General features: G+C 42.6%; 1 protein-coding gene across 33 annotated transcripts in view; it reads left to right on the forward strand.

The window, feature by feature from the left end:
- RBFOX1 (RNA binding fox-1 homolog 1) overlaps positions 1-20,151 on the forward strand; it is a 1,444,762-nt gene that overhangs the window by 1,422,690 nt on the left and 1,921 nt on the right. For 29 of the 33 annotated variants that reach the window (XM_081887398.1, XM_081887397.1, XM_081887407.1 and 26 more), the window contains one exon: positions 17,420-17,495. The exons of the other annotated variants lie outside the window; for them this stretch is intronic. In XM_081887398.1, coding sequence (XP_081743524.1) covers positions 17,420-17,495 — 76 coding nt within the window. The remainder of the gene's footprint in view (positions 1-17,419; positions 17,496-20,151) is intronic. 33 annotated transcript variants of the gene reach the window in all.

Below are 20,151 nucleotides of genomic sequence, written 5' to 3' on the forward strand. Positions count from 1 at the left end.
TTGCATACAGAAGGTCCCAGGTTCAATCTCTGGAATCTCCAAGGCTGGGAGAGACTCACTGTCTGAAATCCTAGACAGTCACGGCCGTCCATGTAGACAATCCTGAGTTAGATGGAGTAACAGTCTGATTTGTTTTAAGTTAGCTTCCTATGTTCCCATGAGTAATAGAGCATCCTTTTCATCAAACCAGGTTCCTTTTTGGACAAGCATATGTGATAGCCATTAAATTCTTCCTCAGTTTGGAGGAGGAACAGCAGCAGATCTATCCTCACTGAAGCATGTAAGTGCTAATCAGAGGCTGTGTGACCATCTGTCAGGAATGCCTGCAGCTATATCCTGAACTGAGCAAGAGGTTGGACTAGATGCCTTTAAGTCCCTCCCATCCCTGTGAATCAATGAAAGAAATTCAGGGTGGTCAGTGCATAGTTAAAACGGTGGCATTCTCTCCCACAAGAGGCAGTGATGGCCACGAACTTGGATTACTTTAAAAGTGGATTAGAAGGAGAATGCTATTGGCAGCAGCTAGCTTTGATGGCTACATTTTACCTCTGCTATTGAATGAAGTATGCCTTTGAATACAAGTTTCTGAAAACTGCAGGTGGGGAGAGTTGCTGTTGCACTCAGGTCCCGCTTTCCACATGCATTTGGTTGGCCACTGTGAGAAGAGGGTGCTGAACTAGATGGGTCACTGGCCTGATCCAGCCGCTAGACCTTTCTTATGTTCTTATATACAGAAATGAAGTCCTTTATGACTTTACTACTGAAGACAGTGTGGTGAAAGCTTAGGATTGTAGCCAAGTAAGTTCTACTCAGTGTACACCCATTGAAAATTAATGGACAGGGCTGATTTTCATTCATTAGAATTGATGGATCTGCTCTGAATAGAACTTATTTGGATATATCCCATCATGACATTGGAAGCAGAGCATTAATTTAAACCAGTGTACGGTTTCAGAATGAACATGCTCTGCACTGTAGCCTGTTCAGCTGCCTGTGCTCCCTTTACTCCATGGCTCCAGGGCGTGGAAGTTAATGGAACTGGGAAGGCTCAGGAGACACTACATGACTGGAGCTGGATTATATTTGATGTTACCTGAAGATGAGACTTGGTAAACTACCAAAAGAACTACCTTCCTGAACAGGAGCACAATGGACCCATTAAATGATAAAATTTGCTCCCACAAGAAGTAGTGATGGCCACCAACTTGGACAGCTTTAAGAAAGAGGCATAATCATGGCTAGCAATGGCTACTAGCCACAATGGCTATGTACTGTCTACACTATCAGAGGCAGAATGCCTCTAAAGACCAGTTGCTGGGAATTCACAAGTGGGAAGACCACTGCTGTTGAATTCAGTTCCTCTCACATGCTTCCAACCAGACATCTTTATTCCCAAAGCATGAAAATTTGAGAAGTCAATATACAATGGAGGGTGAAAGAAAACAACCACCTTGTTTTGTGAATGTACCTTTTCACATTCTTCACTTAGGAACAGCTCTGGTTGATCTTCCAGTATAGAGAACATAGTGTGTAGCACTTTATGAGTTTGAACTTTCTAGAAGAGTGGAAGGATATAGTTATAGCTCCTTGTTTTTTCTTATTTTTTAAAACATAGCTAAGCATTATAACTGGCACTGGAAAGGGTAAATACCCTTAGCCCTAGGCTAAGCAGAGGGTGGAGGGGCCTTCTCTTCCTTTAAACCTAATAGAGGTGTGGTAGAAGAAATATTGGCAGCTTATCATGCAGGAGTGGGGAAGAGAAGCACCTGCTGAAATTCCATATAGAGCTGTTACTGTTAAAGGTATAATATTCTTGTCCTGTACCATTTCTGAACATCCTCATCCAATACCACATTCTCTTTGGGGCAACCTTCCAGGGACCACATGTTAGTAGTAGGAGGAGACAGATGCCAAAATGAGTGGAGCAGTTGATATCAGTTTTACCTTCGTGCAGTAGGCTGGCTTCTGCACACAATCATGCACCCTTCTCTCTATCCTTCATCCAGGCAAGCAAGAGACATTTCAGAGCTCACAGACATGAAAAAAGCACCCAAGGAGCATGGGAGTGGCTGGGGAGGGACATGGCCTGGGGAGACATTTAACTTCCAGGCCTGAGGTTCTCTACTCCTTCCATAGAGTGATGAGAAAGGTTGAAACATAACATGCTTCTTACATAACATGATGTCACCCTTTTGTGATTGGTTTTGTCCTACTTTGAGATACTTGGCTACTCTCCCCCACCCTTCCTTTCCCCTTCTATTCTCACCCCAGCTTGGGATTTTGCTGATCTAATGCAAGAAAACTAGAACAGACTTTTGCCATTTCTATCCTCCCAAAAAAATCCTCCTCTTTTTTCTTTCTGTTTAATGAAACAGGCATCCTGGGTTTGTTTATTTGTTTTTGTTTTGCATAACAACTTTATTCTGAATGGATCTATTGCATTTGGGTTAACTGTAGAAATAGTTTCAGGATTCGGTGTACTACCAAATGTGCTAACCACAAAATATGCACATACGTATTTATAAATTTACACCTCTCAAGTCAATGACAAACATTGCCAAAAAGAGCAATTGGCATACTAGAGAGTGAGAACAAGGCACATTTTGTGTTCTTATAGTTTGTGTACTGCCACTGAGGGTTGTTGCTGTTGGGGGGGGGGACTTTTGTACATCTCCAGCTTCCATATGTATATGCATAGCTAGGTATTGAGGGAGGGAGTCAGTTTGCATTTAAAAGTGAACCTAACTAATTCACACCTCCTGAAACAGTGTGCAAACTGAAATGCAGTCTTCTTGTGAAAATCACACTTCTCTGAATTTTCCAATACACTTAACCAGCCAAGCAATCTGTACAAAGCAGGAAAATTTCAGATTTATGAATCTGAAATTAATACTCTTACTGCTAGAATTAAAATATTAGAGAAGGAGTCACAAAACTAAAAATCTAAAAATTTAAGTCAGGCTGTGAAAAAAGTTTGAACTACAACTACAAACTACAAAAGTTTGAACTCTGAACTACAACTCCTTCTGACTGAGCATATACATAAGGCAATAATGAGAGGTTGGAGTGTTTATTATGAATTTGGTAACAAAGCTTTATTATGAATTTGGTAACAAAGCTTTTTTTTAAACACAAATTTTTTTAAAAAAAACAACAGATTACTTGCATGCATAGTAAGGATGAATATGCAATAATACTCTGGGGATTGGCAAAATCTCCCAAGAATATTGTATTTCCCTGTACTCCTCCAAGAATGCTTCACAATCTTCTATAGGGGCTTACCTCTCAAGTATGCCTTAAAACGTTGTAGGAGCACAGGGATTATTTGAATCAACCAATATCCCAAGAGGAAGTAAAGGAAACAAGAAAAAGACTAAAATTGGGCAAACCGCCATAACCAAATGGCATCTTGAGAGAATATTATAATGCATTCAAAATTGAACTCCCACCCTGCTTAACTAGACTATTTTATTCATTTTAGAAGGAGGTGAAATTCCCCAAAGGTGGTGAAACTCAAAACTGACTAGATGACCCTCTGGGTCCTTTCCAACTCTACAGTTCTGTGAACCCAGTACACCAATTGTGTGACTACAGGCTAATGGTGAGGCACAATGGAAGTTCTAGTTCAGCAACATCTAGAAAGTGCCATATTTACTACCCTAGTGTACACCAATAAAGATACAGCAAATGCAGTAGAATAATTTGCTAATAGTGTAGTAAAAATACAACAAAGTAGTCAACTAAGAAATTGGGGGGGGGGAGCACACAATATTGTACCTTATCAAACTTCAAAACTACTACTACTGCAAAACTACCTTCCTCAAGCTCTGATATGTAAAAAACAGATGTCCCCAGTTATGTCCTGGTACACATCAGGTGGCCGTTAGTGTACATGATGTTTTACAGAGTTTACCACAGCACATCCCTTGCATATATAGCCTGTCTCCCCAAGCCACACCTCTCTCTGCCCTACATTGCACCTGCATCAAGTGTTTTGGAAAGGCCGCAGTGTGTCCTTGAACTCTGATCATGCCTTTTGCTTGCCTGGATGGGAGATAAAGAGGGTTGTGTGAGTGTGTGTGGAAACTATCCTACTATACTAAGGTAACATATACATTGTTTGCTCTGCTCACTTGTTATCTCTGACCCTGCCCAACACTGGAGATTGTGGTGTTTTTGGATACATGGTTTTATTTACACACATATAAAACATGATCTTGTTTCCCCATTAGGCTGCCATGGAAGCAGCCTCAAAGCTTTGGTTTCATCACATAGAGCAAGTCTGGAGTGTCTTCCCAGCTCCAAATGAGACCTCCCCACTTGGCCCTAGCCTATCATTCTCCTACCCCTAGGGTAACATAGTGTCCAGCTATGTGAGGGGGGGGGAAAGGTCTACACCCTTCTCCTAGAGGCATCACTAGCTAGTTGTTTTTATGGCAACACACCTGTGCTTGACTAGTTCTTTTGCCATATAGAAAGGATGCTTGGCAGGCTTGGCTAATGGCATTAACTTATCAAAGAGTTTGACCACTTCAGCAGTTCCTTGTACTACAGGCTCTCATCTTACAGCTACAAAACCTTAGACTTGGAGGGAACCTGAATACATCATCAAAACGCCTGCCACCCCATGCTTGTAACAGTGGCTTTCAGGCTGCAAAAGGGTTGGTGCCCCGCAATTTGCAAGGTGGTGAGGGTATTTCTTCCCCACTCTCCTTAAAAAATAAATTTAAAAAATAGCAAAGTTGCTGCTCCAAGCCATAGCAAATGAGAAATTAGATTCAGGGCACATTTAAAGCTGACTTGATCAAATTTGCACATTCTGAAACAATAAGCAAACTGAAACACAGCTGTCCTTCAAAATTCACACTTAATCTGAATTTTGTGATGCAGTTCTCCAACCAACCGGTGTTTTCAAAAATCCATTTATTAGGCAAATGTGTGCACAACAATGGATATATTAGTAAAAAGAACATTAAGATGCACTATACTGGGAGGAACTGTTTGTAGAAATGTGTGCTCTAGTCAAATCTGCATATGCAAATGTGTATGTGAAGAGAAATTCAGAGTGAAATGCTGAAGAATTTTCATGAGAACTTTTAAAAAAGAAAGAAAATTAGCAAATTGCTGTAGAAATATAGAGAACTGAATTTAAGATTGGGAAAATGGGAAACCGAGAGAACCAAAATCAACACATTCTTCCATTCTTAGTCGTTACTTCATTTATAAAACACCTGAATTGCTGATTGCTTAGCAAAGCTACAGCCTGGAGCAACTGAGCATCTCATAACAGTCTAAGTAACCCCCCTGGAATGTACAAAACTGGATGTAAGATTGGGGTTGGGGGAGTAGAAACTGGGAGGAACTGAAACTGACAAATTTGTCCTTCCCTACCTGCAGCCAAGATGTCAGGATTGTTATGAGGAGTTGGGTATGGGTGGGACCAACAAGTTAGGGTCATTGTCCAGGTCTGTAACATGTTCTTGTTCATAAATGATACCAGGCATAGAAAATAGGTGAATATATTAGGGTGGGGATGGGAAACGACTGGAAATGTAAAAGCAGATAACAGATTTTGTTCTATATTCACTAGAGCTTCAGGTTTGTCAAGCTGCATGAGCATCAGAGAAAACCCCTAAGAAGACTGTGCGTGAATGGCACCTCACTCCAACATGTACTAGTTCAAATATATAATCAGGGGTCTGATGGATGCATTTGGTGGACCAATTCACCAAACGAGTGAGGGATGCCTTTGGTGGAGGAATTTCGAAAACTTTGAACTTTTCGAGGAAAATTAAGGCTGGATCTACACTGACCTGTTTAATGTTATTAGAACGATATTAAGATATATCCTCCTTAAATAGGACAGGGAATACTTGTAAATTAAAGTGCTTCTTACCTTTGTTTTTCCCCATCAAAATACTGTCTCCCTACTGCTGGTTGCTCCGCAGCGCCCTCTGGTGTCAACATTATGAATGTTAAAAGTAGGATGTCATGTGTCCAAGTACCGTATTTTTCCATGTATAACACACCCCCATGTATAAGACTACCCCTATTTTTGGGGACTCCAATTTAAGAAAATGGGGGGAGATGGCCCAGAGTTTTTGAGCTTTTTTGGGGGGGGGATGCCTAATATCACTCACATGACTGACAAACACTGACCATCTCTTGCGTCGCTGATGCAACCAACGTCTGCCCACTTGCTGCTAGCAGTCACACACCCAGTTGCCTCAGCAGTAGCCAATCCACAGCAGCCCTTGCCGCAGCCACCAATCACCCACCCATTCGCCACAGACAAACTCCTGCTTGCAGCTGCGACCAAGATAAGCTATCTTATCTTTAAAAGACATCTGAAGGCAGCCCTGTTTAGGGAAGTTTTTAATATTTAATGCTGTATTGTTTTTAACATTCGGTTGGAAGCTGCCCAGAGTGGCTGGGGAAACTCAGCCAGATGGGCGGGGTATAAATAATAAATTATTATTATTATTATTATATAATTGCCCATCCCTGCTCTGCACTATCCATGTATAAGATGACCCACTATTTTTTACATTATTTTAGAGTAAAAAAAACCTTGTCTTATACACGGAAAAGTATGGTACATTATGAAAACCATTCCTTAACCCTTCCTTAATGTTAAAACCCATGAATGTAGATCTGCCTAAGAATCCTATTCAACTGATGTTCAGATTTTTATTTACTTGACATATTTATGTAACGCTTTAGATCAAAGAGGATCTTGTAGTGGCAATGAGCTCTCCAGTAATAGGGTGTGTGGATGGGGCAGAGTCCTCCCAACACCAAGATAGTGGCTCCTTAGCTGGACAAGTTTGTGGTAGAGTAGGGTAGCAGCAAAGGCAGAGCCATGCAGTTTATTTTACCTAATTATCCAACAATATTTGCACACCATTTTACTGTAAATAAAGCCTCTAAGCAGTTTGCAAAGAATAAATGTTAGAAATCATCAGTAGAAAAATGTTAAAAAGAAGCTTATGAAAAGGGGAAATGAAAAAAAAATTGACAAAAGTATACATTATAAGCTAAGGGTTGAAAGACCTTCATTGGCTCCCAGTATGTTTCCGAGCACAATTCAAAGTGTGGGTGCTGACCTTTAAAGCCCTAAACGGCCTCAGCCCAGTATACCTGAAGGAGTGTCTCCACCATCGTTCAACCCGGACATTGAGATCCAGTGCCAAGGGCCTTCTGGCGCTTCCCTCACTGTGAGAAGTGAAGCTACAGGGAACCAGGCAGAGGGTCTTCTCGGTAGTGGCACCCGCCCTGTGGAACACCCTCCCTTCAAATGTCAAGGAAATAAACAACTCTCTGACTTTTAGAAGACATCTGAAGGCAGCCCTGTTTAGGGAAGTTTTTAATGACTGATGTTTTAATGTATTTTTAATCTTTTGTTGGAAGCCGCCCAGAGTGGCTGGGGAACCCTGCCAGATGGGCGGGGTAGAAATAATAAATTATTATTATTATTATTATGGTTCTATTCAGCTAACTTGTAACTCAGAGTTTATCCACTGACTTTAATAAAGCTTGGTCAGTCATATCCATTAATTTCTATGGGTCTGCTCTGAATAGAACTAACTATGGCTAGAACGCTAAAAGTACTGCTTAAAATACATGTCAGCTTTACATGCATGGATATGCTAGCCTCAGCAGAAATAGTTTTTAAGATACAAGGAAAGTGCCTGCCTAATGTCAATAGGCAGGGAGTTCCAGATTGTAGCAGCTGCCACACTAGATCAGTTACTTCCAAGTGCAGCATGAACATTTTGTAGTGCCTGTAAAAGTCCCAGTTTCACAGATCAGAGTGGTTATATATGGGGTAAGTAAACTGGACCCAAGCGGTTAAGGGCCTTACATATTAATAACAGCTTGAGTCTGGCCCAGTAATAAATTGGCAGCCAATGCAGATCTCTGAGCAGAACTCTGTTATATGCTAGTTACAGGTAGGGTAGCTTTGTTGGTCTGCCATGGTCGAAACAAAATAAAAAAAATTCCTTCCAGCAGGACCTTAGAGACCAACTAGGTTTGTTATTGGTATGAGCTTTTGTGTGCATGCACACTTCTTCAGATACAGAAATGTGTATGCACATGAAAGCTCATACCAATAAGAATCTTGGTTGGTCACTAAGGTGCTACTGGAAGGAATTTTTAAATTTTGTTTCTGTTATATGCTGACAATGTTTCACTCCTGCCAGCCACCGTGCTGCAGCGTTCTGCACTAACTGCATTTTCCAGTCCAAACGCAAAGCAAGTCCCACATAGAGCGCATTGCAGTAATCCAGCCTTGAAGTCATCTATGCCTAAATGACTGTTCAAGCTGTCCAGCAAAGGCTCTGGATTTGTGATGTTGGTTCTGCTGGTGGAACCACATGGCTCTGACCTTGCTACCCCTTGCCCCAGTCTCAGCCACTTCAAGAATGGGGGAAACCATTCTTTAGCGCACAATCAGAGCAAATGGCTTTTGGGTTTTCTGTGGATAGACGGTTGTTCTGTTTAGCTCTGAGAGTGGGAAAGGGGTGAGGCAAGGGGGAAACCACTCAGACCCAATCTTTCTAGGCATGGGACAAGAGGAAGTTTGGACAAGCCCTGTGTTGGCAACCCCTCCTCTATTGTGCTATGGTTCACAATTGAATCCCCCCAATAAATCCAACTATCCTTTATATTGTCTGGCACTTTCAAAGCATCTTTCTATTGCTGTAGTCCATAGTGGTGTATGCCTTTCATGGGCATTGACTTCCTCTTTATCTCCCCCCACCCCCTCCCAGGCCAACTACTGCAGGTTAGCTGTTAGGGTAAGAGGCGCGGCGACAGGGACAGCCACCAGTCGACACTCGGATTATCCTCTCCCCTTGCATAGCTAAAGTTTGATTAATCCTTCCCTCTCGCTCAGCGAGACACACTGGCAAACCCTCCTGGCATCTTTGTCATTATCTCTTTGACAGCTTGCCTTTCTTGCACTCGTAGTTCTAGGTCAGTCTGCATGGCTAGTCAAACGTGACAACTTGACAAGATTAAGGCAGGCTGGGGTTCTGCAATTTGTAAATGGAAGGGGTTGCACTCCAAACCTCCATTGATAACAAAGCAGTGCGCATATATATATATATATAGAGAGAGAGAGAGAGAGAGAGAGAATTATCTCTGTTTGTGCCACACTCAAGCATGTGTGGGGGTCTCTGTAAGTGCACGCATGGGCAACGGAGTGTGCAAGTAATCCTCGGATTATGCAGTTTCCCCAGCTATACAGAAAGCGCAAAATGCTCCAGCAGAGATAGAAGATTGAAGTGTGTGTGTGTGTGTGTGTGTGTGTGTGTGTGTGGTGTGTGTGGTGTGAATGCCTACAGTAGAGTCATAGTTGGAAGGGCCATAGTTCAGTGGTAGAGCACCTGCTTAGCATCCTGGTTTCTCTGGTTCAGACCCCAGCACCTCTGGCTAGGGATCATGAAGATTCCCTGCCTGAAACCCAAGAGAGCCTCTGCCAGTCAGTGTCAGCAATACTGCGTTAAGATGGACCAATGATCTGGCTCACTATAAGGCAGTTTCCGTTGTTCTCATGCCCCTATGTGTTCTTGACTTGGCAGGGGCTTTTCTCCTGCTTTAATGGGACTACAAAAATGGAGATGATCTAGGTATGGCGCACCTGACAGGCAGATCTGTGTTTGGCTTCCTGAGCCACAAGTTTGTATTCTACGCAACCCTACACTGTTGCAAATTCATACTTAGGCAAGAGAGGGAAATGTCACAACAAATACAGTTTGAAACATGTATTTCCAATGTTCTGTCTCACAGAAGCATAAGGAGAGCTGGCTGGATCAGGCCAATGGCCCATCTAGTTCAGCATCTCATTATGGCTAACCAGATGCCTGTGGGAAACCGGCATGAAGGATGCAAGCAAAAGATCATTCTCCCCTCCTGCAGTTTCCAGCAACTGATATTCAGAAGCATTATTGCCTGCAACTACCAAGGCAGAGCATAGCCACTGCAGCTAGTAGTCACTGATAGCCTTGTCCTCCATGAATTTGTCTAATCCTCTTAAAGTCATCCAAGTTGGTGGCCATCACTGCCTTCTGTAGGAGAAAGACTTGGATGACTTTAGTTTAACTATGCATTGCATGGAGAATCACTTTCTTTCCTCTGTCCTGAATCTTCCAGCATTCAACTTCATTGCATCTCCCTGGGTTCTAGTGTTATGAGAGGGAGGGGAAAACTTTTTCTATCCACTTCTACTTATCTTATGTTCTTAGTTCAAATGAGCTGCCATAATTAAAAGACTGAAACATAACAGAAGAGAACACTTCCTGTGTTCCCTTTCTCTGAGTGCAACAATGGGAAAAAGATACACTGCAACAGCCCAGCTGAGGAAATTGGGTTTTTCAGTTACTATTTTAGGAAAGTTAGGTACCCAAGAAGGCTACAAAGTGCAGACCACTAAAGAGATGCTTTGTATTCAAGGGCCTCACTCCATCAATCTGTTGGCATAGGCAGCTTTCCACATACACACAACATGTGCAGATGAAGATGTTCAAATGCATTTATGTCCACATCATGATTCACACCTGAGCCCCACTGAACTGATTTGGTTACCCATTTCTATAAGGAAGTACATCACCATCTAGGGCCACAAGTTGTTGCACTGGATGGGAACCAGATTGGGTCCAGTTCTGAAAGCAAAAGCAAAATAACAATTGAACAACAACTAGTGTGCGTGAAGTGGGGAGTGAATCCTGCAGCTCTCACACATTATACAACAGTGCAAATCCAAGAAAGAAAGAAGATGCACAGAGCACTCACTCTCTTGCCTGACAAAAATCCAGCTGTTGCCCTCTTTGGCTTCTGAAATCTTGTTTACAAGTTTTCATGCCTAATTTCTTAGCCATCTGAGGATGAACAGAAACAATATGCTGAGCAAGCTTCAGCATCAAATGCTGCAGCTAGGAAGCGGAAGTTAATTGGAGCAAAGGAAGCCACTTGATGCTGAGTCGGACCATTGAGTCCATCCAATTCAGTATTGCCAACACTGACTGGCAGTTGCTCTCCAGGGTTTCAGGCAAGGGACATTCCTAGCTTTACTTAGAGATGCTACTGAGGATTGAACCTGGAAATAGTGGCAGCTAGCAATAGGTACAAGCTGTCTTTGCATGTGCACAAGTGTTTGCGTACAAGAGTGTACACTTGCTGCTTTGCGCATCTCAACTGTTTGTGTACACAGGTATACCCGTTGTACACACACTGAATGTGACATCTGAACAGCCCTAGCGTGTTTCCTGCCCTGGCATCCCTTTGAGAGGGGTATCTGCATCCAGAGGGCTAACCCTTGTGAGCGTTTCAATTTTTGTGTCATGTAAGGGTGCATTTTGAAATTAGCATTTAAAAAGAAGGGAGCCAGCATGCTCTCCGTTTAAGCTGACACTGTTCCTTTTCCTCTGTGGAAATGAAATTTATTAATCATAATAAAACCATCATATTCTGAAGGCAGAGGTCACCCTGAGGAAGAAAAATAAAGTTTATTCATCACATGAAAGGGGGGAGGACTCAATATATATTCTCAGATAATATCTGCACGGCCGTTGTTTGGAAATGTCTCCCTGCATATGCTGATGCTTAGGTTTCTTCATGAAGAATTTGACCCTCTTGTATTACACAAAGAGGGGAGCATTCTCTTTAAAAGCAGCAAGCGACTCATCCCAGCAATAGCTCTTTGCTAGTAGAGGCCAATGAAGTGACCCATTTGATGGATTTGCCATGTTCATTTTGGAGAAGGCATTGAACTGCTATCACAATTTGATCTGAATCACAGGTGGGGATCCTGTCACCAATGGGAGATATTTGGTCAGATGTCCCTCATGCATGGGTGAGCTATACAAATCTCCCACCCAACCAGTTAGCCAGATCTATAGCACCACATCCCAGATGTAAACAGCAGTGAGGTGTATGTGAAAAAACAATGCCCTGACAGCCAATCACATGGTACCACAAAAAAATCCTTCTCTACCTCTCCCCTCCCCACCCTCAGGTATGACAACATTTTACCAAGTGTGGGTAGGTGGATGGGTTGCAATATCGGCTTATAAGAGCAGCACTTGCCTACAGGGTAGATTTTGGCCCATGCCAATTGGCCCAAAGAAAAACCCAGAATGCCTTGCTTCCATCTTGCTTGTGCGGTTTACTTTGCCACTCAAATGGACCAAAGCCATCTAAGAGACAGAGGTATGGGACCTCCACCTAAAATGAATGGTGCATCCTTGAAGTTAGTAGAGTTCCAGGTGTGCGATAAGGAAAATGTCACTTCTGGCCTCAGTTTATATTTAATTCTGCTTTCTCTGTGTTCATTAACTCATTAACTACCGTATTTTTCGTCCTATAGGGCGCACCGGCCCATAGGACGCACCTCGGGGGGTTTTTTGGGGGGAAATGAATAAAAAAAAAATTTTCCCCCCAGCTGCGGCTGCCGCCCCAAGCCTTGTGCACACCTGCCCGAAGCACGGGGCACCCTCCGGAGGGCTCCATGTGCTTCGGGCTGCAGGCTGCCGCCCCAAGCCTCACGCACCCGGCGGGACCTCCTGGAGGGCTCTGCGTGCTTCGGGCGACAGGCTGCCGCCCCAAGCCTCGCGCGCCCGGCGGGACCTCCCGCCAGGCGTGCAAGGCTTGCGGACACTCGCCGGGGCTGCAGGCTGCTGCCCGCAAGCCTTGTGAGCCTGTGGGAACTCTCGCCGGGCTTGCAAGGCTTGTGGATAGCTTCCTGAAGCCTGGAGAGCCAGAGGGGTCGGTGCGCACCGATGCCTCTCGCTCTCCAGGCTTCAGCGAAAGCCTGCATTTGCCCCATAGGACGCACACACATTTCCCCTTCATTTTTGGAGGGGGGAAAGTGCATCCTATGGGGCGAAAAATACGGTAATTGAATTATTATTATTATTATTATTATTATTATTATTATTATTATTATTATTATTTTATTCCATCATTTTTTAATTTAGGTATGCCACCCATGTATAACTTTGCTTTCACAGAAGACTGTCTGTGGAGACATATGAAGAGCTGTTTTGTAGGGCTTTTTAGGGCCAGGCAGGAATCAACTTGCACCTCACAGTACATCTTAGAAATCTGCTAGTTGAGAAAGGAAAGAAGTGGAATTTAGTTGTTTCATTCATATCCACCATTAAAAGTCTTATTTGCTTTAGCTCTTCATTCATTTGTCTTCTGTTTATTTTATCAAGTGATTCAAAGTTAGTCCATTCATTTTCGCCATTCTCATTTCTTTTCATTTTTCACTAATGTCAACGAGGGACCCAGCCAGCCTCCGGATACCTGTAACTACCGTGTTTGCCACCCACATGCCTGAGACCTCCAGGCATTCTACTGTTCAAAGCAGGACAACTGCCAAGTTTCAAAGAAACTGTGGAAAGGATCCTTGTTTTTGAGGCAATTTCAAAAAGGCACACATCCCTTAAGATCCCCTTTCAATATGAAATCCAGTTACATTTCTCCTGTGTACAACTTTTGTGGTTATTAGGATGAAATGTTTAGGCTTTCTACTCCCACTCCAAAGAACCAGCTGTGTCAAATTTGAAGGAGAGAGAGAACACCGTGTCACCATTTGGTAGACATCCGTTTTCTGTCTGTCCATTTCAACTACTATTCCTCTTCCCAGTCCCTTTGGCCTTTCTCTTACTTGTGCTGTAGTTACACCTGTAATTACCTCAATTACATCCTAATAGAAACAGTGAAGAAAGGACTTGTTTTATTTTCATTTGGAACTCATTTGATTTGATTCCTGTTCAAACTAATTCATTTCATTTTTTTTATTTTGTCCTTTTTTATTTTGTCCTTTTTCAACAAGTGCACACTCTTCATATATTTTTATATCTGTTGCCCCCTTGAAGCCACTTATGGCAATGAGGTATGATGAGGAGGATGGTGATGATGATGATGATGATGATGATGATAGTGCTGGTTATTTTTGGCATCCATCTGTCTTGAGAAAATAGAGTGCACCTGTGGAGATAAAGTCAAACTGCTGCAATAGTAGCACCAAAGTTAGCTCCCCAGGATGCAAGTCTGAGCAGTGTGTATGGAGGTCCTGGGCTGCCCAGACTACAAGACCCCACTCCTCTCGGCCTCAATAATGTTGTCCAGAGTACCAGTCTGGCTGCAAAAGTTGTGAGAAAAAGGCATACAAGGTGCCATCTTAGGTGCCGTCTTAGGTAGGATTTGCATAGAGTTTACTCCTTAGCTTCTTCTCCTGAATATACCCCACAAGGCAGAGGGGGTTTAGGGCCAGTTTTCCTTCTCCTAGATGGGCTCCCTTCCCAGGTTGATGAGCCCCATCTGCCCCTCACTTCCCTATACAGCATGTGCAGAAACTGCCTTCTGGACTGTTGGACTTACTATTTCTCTCATCCACTCAATCTGCCAGAGCCGATCTCTTCATTCAGGGGAAGTCCCTAACTTACCAATTTTTTTTTTTATTATTGTATTATTTATTAAATTTGCATACCACCCTATACCCGCATGTCTCAGGGCGGTTACAATATGAAAGCACTGTATAAAAACACACAATACATAATAAAAACAAAAACAACCCAATGAAACAACCAAAGGTTTGAAACCCGTTGGCTACCCCCATCTGATTTAGCCAGCTAGTCAAAGCAGTTTGTGTGGTGTGGCTGCTGTTGCATGCTGACAGCTTCTAGGAGCCGCAGGTGAGACTACAGTGTGTCCCGCACCACAGGCGATTCCTCTCTCCAAATACCACATACACTAACAACAACAACATACACTCCCACATGCAGGAAATGTATTATAGAAGGTCTGTGGTTTGTCTCTGATAGTTTGTGTTGGGTAATTGCTGGGATATTACAGCGGGAATGTGAAATGCATTAATGGTTGCAAACTATACTTTATTCAACATCTCCGGGCAGTCATTTTACAAACCACTTTCTGAAGATTTTCTTCCTCTTGCAAAGTGTGCTATTCATCTTTTCAATCAATCAATTATAAGCACAATTCAGGGGGGAAACCCAGTTAAGTTTTTCAGAAATGAAAAAGAAAAGATGTGAGAAGGGGGAGGGGGAAAAACCCTAAGTGAGGCTATCCCCCAAGCATCTCAATGAGAATTGAGGATGCTGAGTAGCTGCAGACTGCTGTCTGACAGTTGAGTGGTGGTGAGGGTGGGAGGATCTAGGAAGGGTCAAGGAGTGGCATATTTGGGAAGAGAGCGGAGCTCCAAACACTCCAGATTGCAACATTTAGTTGCAGGTCCCCACATTATTCTACTATCTGAATTAAAACAAGCATAATTTCTAATCCTACTCAGAGTAGACCCATTAAAGTTAATGGACACATCTAATTTGGGACCATTAATTTCAATGGATCTACTCTTATAGTTGGATATTTCCCAGTGTCTTTCAGTGCGGGGGGGGGGGCGGGTGGCAATTTGATAACGAACAGCAGCTAAATTCTCATTCCCTGCTCCCAGACTTTGGAATTCCCTTCCTGGAGAAGCTAGACAGGCCCCCTCTATGTGGTCCTTCTGTTGGCAAGTGAAGACCTTCTTCTTCCAACAGACTTTTGGGAACTCACAGCTCTTTTTACTGTAATCATTTGTATGCTTTAAACAGATTTTATAAATAAATACAGTTTTAATTATATGAATGTTTGGTTTTTTTATTGTTGTTTTTCTATGGTTTTAGTGATTCTTGCTTTTATATGTAAGCTGCTTTGAGTCCCATCAGGAGGAAAGGCAGGGTATAAATAAATGTATAATAATCATCATGAATTAAATGTTGCACAGCACATGCACCTAGTCTTCCTGTGGCAAAAACCCTCAAATGCATCACATGTTTCAATCTACATTGTTGGGGAAAAGGCTAATCATGTTTTGTGTCCCCCCTCTGCCACAGCTGCCTTTTAAATTGCTAAACAAAGAGACACATTCATTGCTACCGCACAAAAACACCAGTATTATTTGGTCCTAATTTGTCAGAGCAACTTCTGCCAAAGTGAGAAACTCATCAGTCAAGATTTATGACAAGATAAATGCTTTCCATTTTGTATAGACCACAGTAACATTTCTCTTTGGACTTTGTGAAAGGAAAACCATTTGCAATGAATAACCATTTCGCACTTCAGGCTGAATCCGAAACGTTGCAGTGCTTTCTTTTAAAAAGAAGCTCTTGTTAAAGCACCTACAGGAGTAATCTCAACATTGCTAGCTATAGGATTACTGCAGGTGTGTGAAGTAAGGCAGACACAAAATGGGGAAGAGGTGAATTACACACACACACACACACACACACACACGAGTCCCCTCATATTTGGGGATGAAATATTACCCTCACACTGACTTGGCTTAGTGGCATCATCCTGTATCCATATCCAATAGGCTACATAGCAGCCTCAGAAAGCCTTTTGAGAGTAAAGATAGTTTTCCCTTGTCCACTATCTAATTTAACTTCATGATAACATGCATTTCCCTGATTGGATGGGGTTACTGGAGGCAGAAGTCCACGTTTGCCTGTTTTTAAAAATAAAAATGGCTCCAAAGCCGCAAATTAGAGGCAGAAGCAGGTATACTCAGGTATACTGCTTGGTTAGTGGATATAGGAAACCACCAGGTATAAATGGCATCAAAATATGAGCAAGTTGAACTTTGCATTTCAAAAAGGGCAAGTGGAGAAAACTCTCAATATGGCCAATGATGTAGATCTGTCACTCTTTGTCATATTAAGAACCACTGTTCTCTGATGCATGTTTCTTTGTGCGCCACCATTTTGCCCTGTATTCCAGGTGTCATATAAGAGGATGCTAGGGAAGGTCTCCTTGCCCAGTTGCTTCCCGCTCAGAAACCAAATTCTGCCCACTTAGTTGCATTTATCATCCACGAACAACAACAAAAACAAGAAGTTGCATTGCCACTTGGATTGTCGGCCGAAGAGGCACACTGCTTCTTAACAGCTGCTTGGCACATTTTATACAAAAAACCTTTGAGAGAAGTTTTTGTTCTTTGACATTGTATATATTATTTTCCCATTTACTTTCTACTTATGTCCATCACACTTTTGGGAATCACCTAAGGCTTCCTTGAGGGGGTAGGGTAGGGACCAGGTCCCTTAGGTTGAAAACACACCTATTCTGCAGCCATGGCTGCACATTTGCTTTGCATTCAATCTCGTAAAGCTAATTATAGCCATTTCCCCCCCTTCCTCCTTTTCATTTGTAAACTGAACCCATTTCCCCAGAGGATATTGCGTCCATAACGTGCTGAGTCAGTTCATTTCCAGTGTAATTGGATAGAGTGGGATGTTTGATTGCATTCATTTTGCAATTCCTTTCCGTTTCTTTTTTAACCTCTGGGGTTGCTTTGGTTTTCTTTTATTAATCCTCAGCTCTGCTTTCTTTTTTCTTTTCTTTTTAGTTACGGACGACTTTATGCTGCAGACCCCTACCACCACACACTTGCTCCAGCAACCACCTACGGCGTTGGTGCCGTGGTAAGTGCTGATTTATCTACTCCCCTCCCCCCTTCCCTGCCTCCCGGTCTGCCCCCAACCTCCCCTCCTCCTCTCCTCTCCCCAGTTCTTAGCATGGTTGACATCTTCTCACTTTCCCTTAATTGAATTTGTCTCTTCTGCTAACGGCAGCTAAAATGCCACATTAATCCTTCCCGGTAAACTTGACAAATGTCTTAATTTCTTGGCAATGTAGCACACATAAGGATATATATATATATATATATATATATATATATATATATATATCCTAGGTGAGCACTTACCTTAATGGAACAATTAGTCATTTTGATAATTAAATACATCACAAATTGAATGCCTTCACAGTAGCCTCCATTCTTTTTCTTTTCTTTTCTTTATTCCCCCCCAACCCCCAATCTTTTGCCTTGAATTTACATTGCCTGAAGGTTCAAGTCACACCAGTGATTATAAGTATAAAGAGCTGAAACTGAGATTTCCCGGCCTCTCCTGTCAGTCACCCTGAATCCCTGCTATTTTCTCTCCCTTATTATTAGAGTTAATATTTAAAATTATAGCTGTACTGAAAAGAGTAGAGGATAGGAGAGCATTCAGCGGTCCTCTCCAGTTGTTGCATAAAGTTAACCAGGCGCGTGAACACACACACACACACACACACACACATACACCCTCCACAGGAAGGGTGATTTATGTGAAACTGAAATGTACACATAAAAAGACCCCATGGGGACATTTTGTTGGGCAATACTGGCTTTTTGCATTAGGAGAAAATAACCCTCCCGGGGCGTTATGTGGAACCATGTTTATCTTAAATTAAGATAATCAGGGCAATCAAGCAAAATGTTAGTCACAACCAGTGGAAAAGCAGCGAAATGAAAATTAACTGCAGAAAACTGTGAGTCCATTTGAATTAATCAAGACTGATTCACACCCAACTTTTGATGTATCTGTGCCCAGTACATACCCTTCCCTTCTGCTCTGCAGTATAGTCTACTCATAGTCCAGAATGTAGATGGACTCACCCCCATTTTAGGGACGTGTTGCAGGACAGGCAGGGCAGAAAGGGAAGGACACAACACCATGCACCCTCTGATCCCAGCCTCACCCTCGCAGGCATTCATTACTGTTGTTCACATAACGCTTTTAGGATGTGCAAATTAGGAAGTTTTACACTGAAATGTGAACTGAATTGAATTTCTCCTACAACTCTTATGCTGTTGGTCTCCAACTCCTGGCAGCCCCAGAAGCCAGCATGAACAATGGTCAGGGGTTATGGGATTTGTAGTACAACAACATCATCTGGAAGGGCACCCCCCCTTTTCTGGCTTAAAGAGAGTGTGTACCTTTGAGCAGGGAACATGAGGCACAATGGATCCAGTTGCAGATGATACAAATGTGTGTTGCCAAATTGTACATGCACCAGGGTCTGCAAATAAGTGTGATACCCATGTACAGATGATGGATAAAATAAAAAATAAAAATGACAGTCTTTTGCATCTCTCTAGCAATTGTTCACAACTTTCCCAAAGAATCTTTTCTTCAGGAGTGTGAAAGTAATGTAATTGGATGGAAACGCAGACATCTTGTAATCACGCCAAGGTCTCTCGATCTGGTTGAGTCTAAATAAATTTATATTCACCCAGCTTTTTGTTTTTAAATGGATGTACCTCCATGTAGCATGAACTACTTGTGTTTACTATGCAAAAGAGACCCTAAAATATAACATTCTCACTGAAGTGAGAAATGGCAAAGCTGAGTAAGTTATAGGAAATATTTATACTGGGGTTTGGGGTCCTAGTTTTTTGCCACGGTTTTTGGAGACAGTAATGTTTCTGAATACCAGCTGTTGGAAACTGCCAGAGGAAAGAATCCTCTTTTGCTTGGGTGCTGCATCCAGGTTTCCCACAGGCTTCTTGTTGGCCACTGTGAGAACAGGATGCTGGACTAAATGGCCATTGGCCTGATCCTGCAGGGATCTCCTTATGTTCTTTCCAATCACTTGGTATCAAATGGGCAACATTATTATTATTATTTATAATTTTGCGGAGATTAAAGATGCAGAACGTACGTGAGAAAGATTTATTCTGGTTTCCATTGCTGCTCAGTGTAGATAGCACTAAGCTAAACAACTAGCTTAGTGTTGGCAGTTTCCTAGGTTCTTTACCCCTCTCCCAATAAATTTCTCTTATCTTATTAAAATTATGATGATGATGATGCTGATCTTAAAATCTTTCAGATGATTTGCCTAAGCAGAAGCCAACAAATTGTACTCAGTGCAGAATGTTGTCTTTAGAGGCCAGTCATCAAAGTGGGATGAGATGGAGTGGGATCAGGAATTTGGTCTACCATTAGGCAAGCAGCACTCTCCCATCTGATCCTTCTAACCCCCGCTTCTCTGCCCAGCTACTGCATTGGGGGTTTTTCTAGACCCCGTAATCTGGCTTGCTTTCTCAGGTGCAGTGGAGAACCCTATCCCATCAACAGTGTTGAAGTAAGTTTTAACTTCCAGTCCAGTTTGCTTCTGTACTTGGAAGAGAGAAAGAGCACCATCACCCTCGGGCTGCAAGATGTATTGGGCTGGCCCTGGGTGACATGACACCCTACTTTATTTCAATGAATGCAAAACTATTGCAGGGCACTGCGTGTGTGCGCGCGTGCG

Source organism: Podarcis melisellensis (genome assembly GCF_964234715.1).
Source record: "Podarcis melisellensis genome assembly, chromosome: 14".
Taxonomy (NCBI): domain Eukaryota; kingdom Metazoa; phylum Chordata; class Lepidosauria; order Squamata; family Lacertidae; genus Podarcis; species Podarcis melisellensis.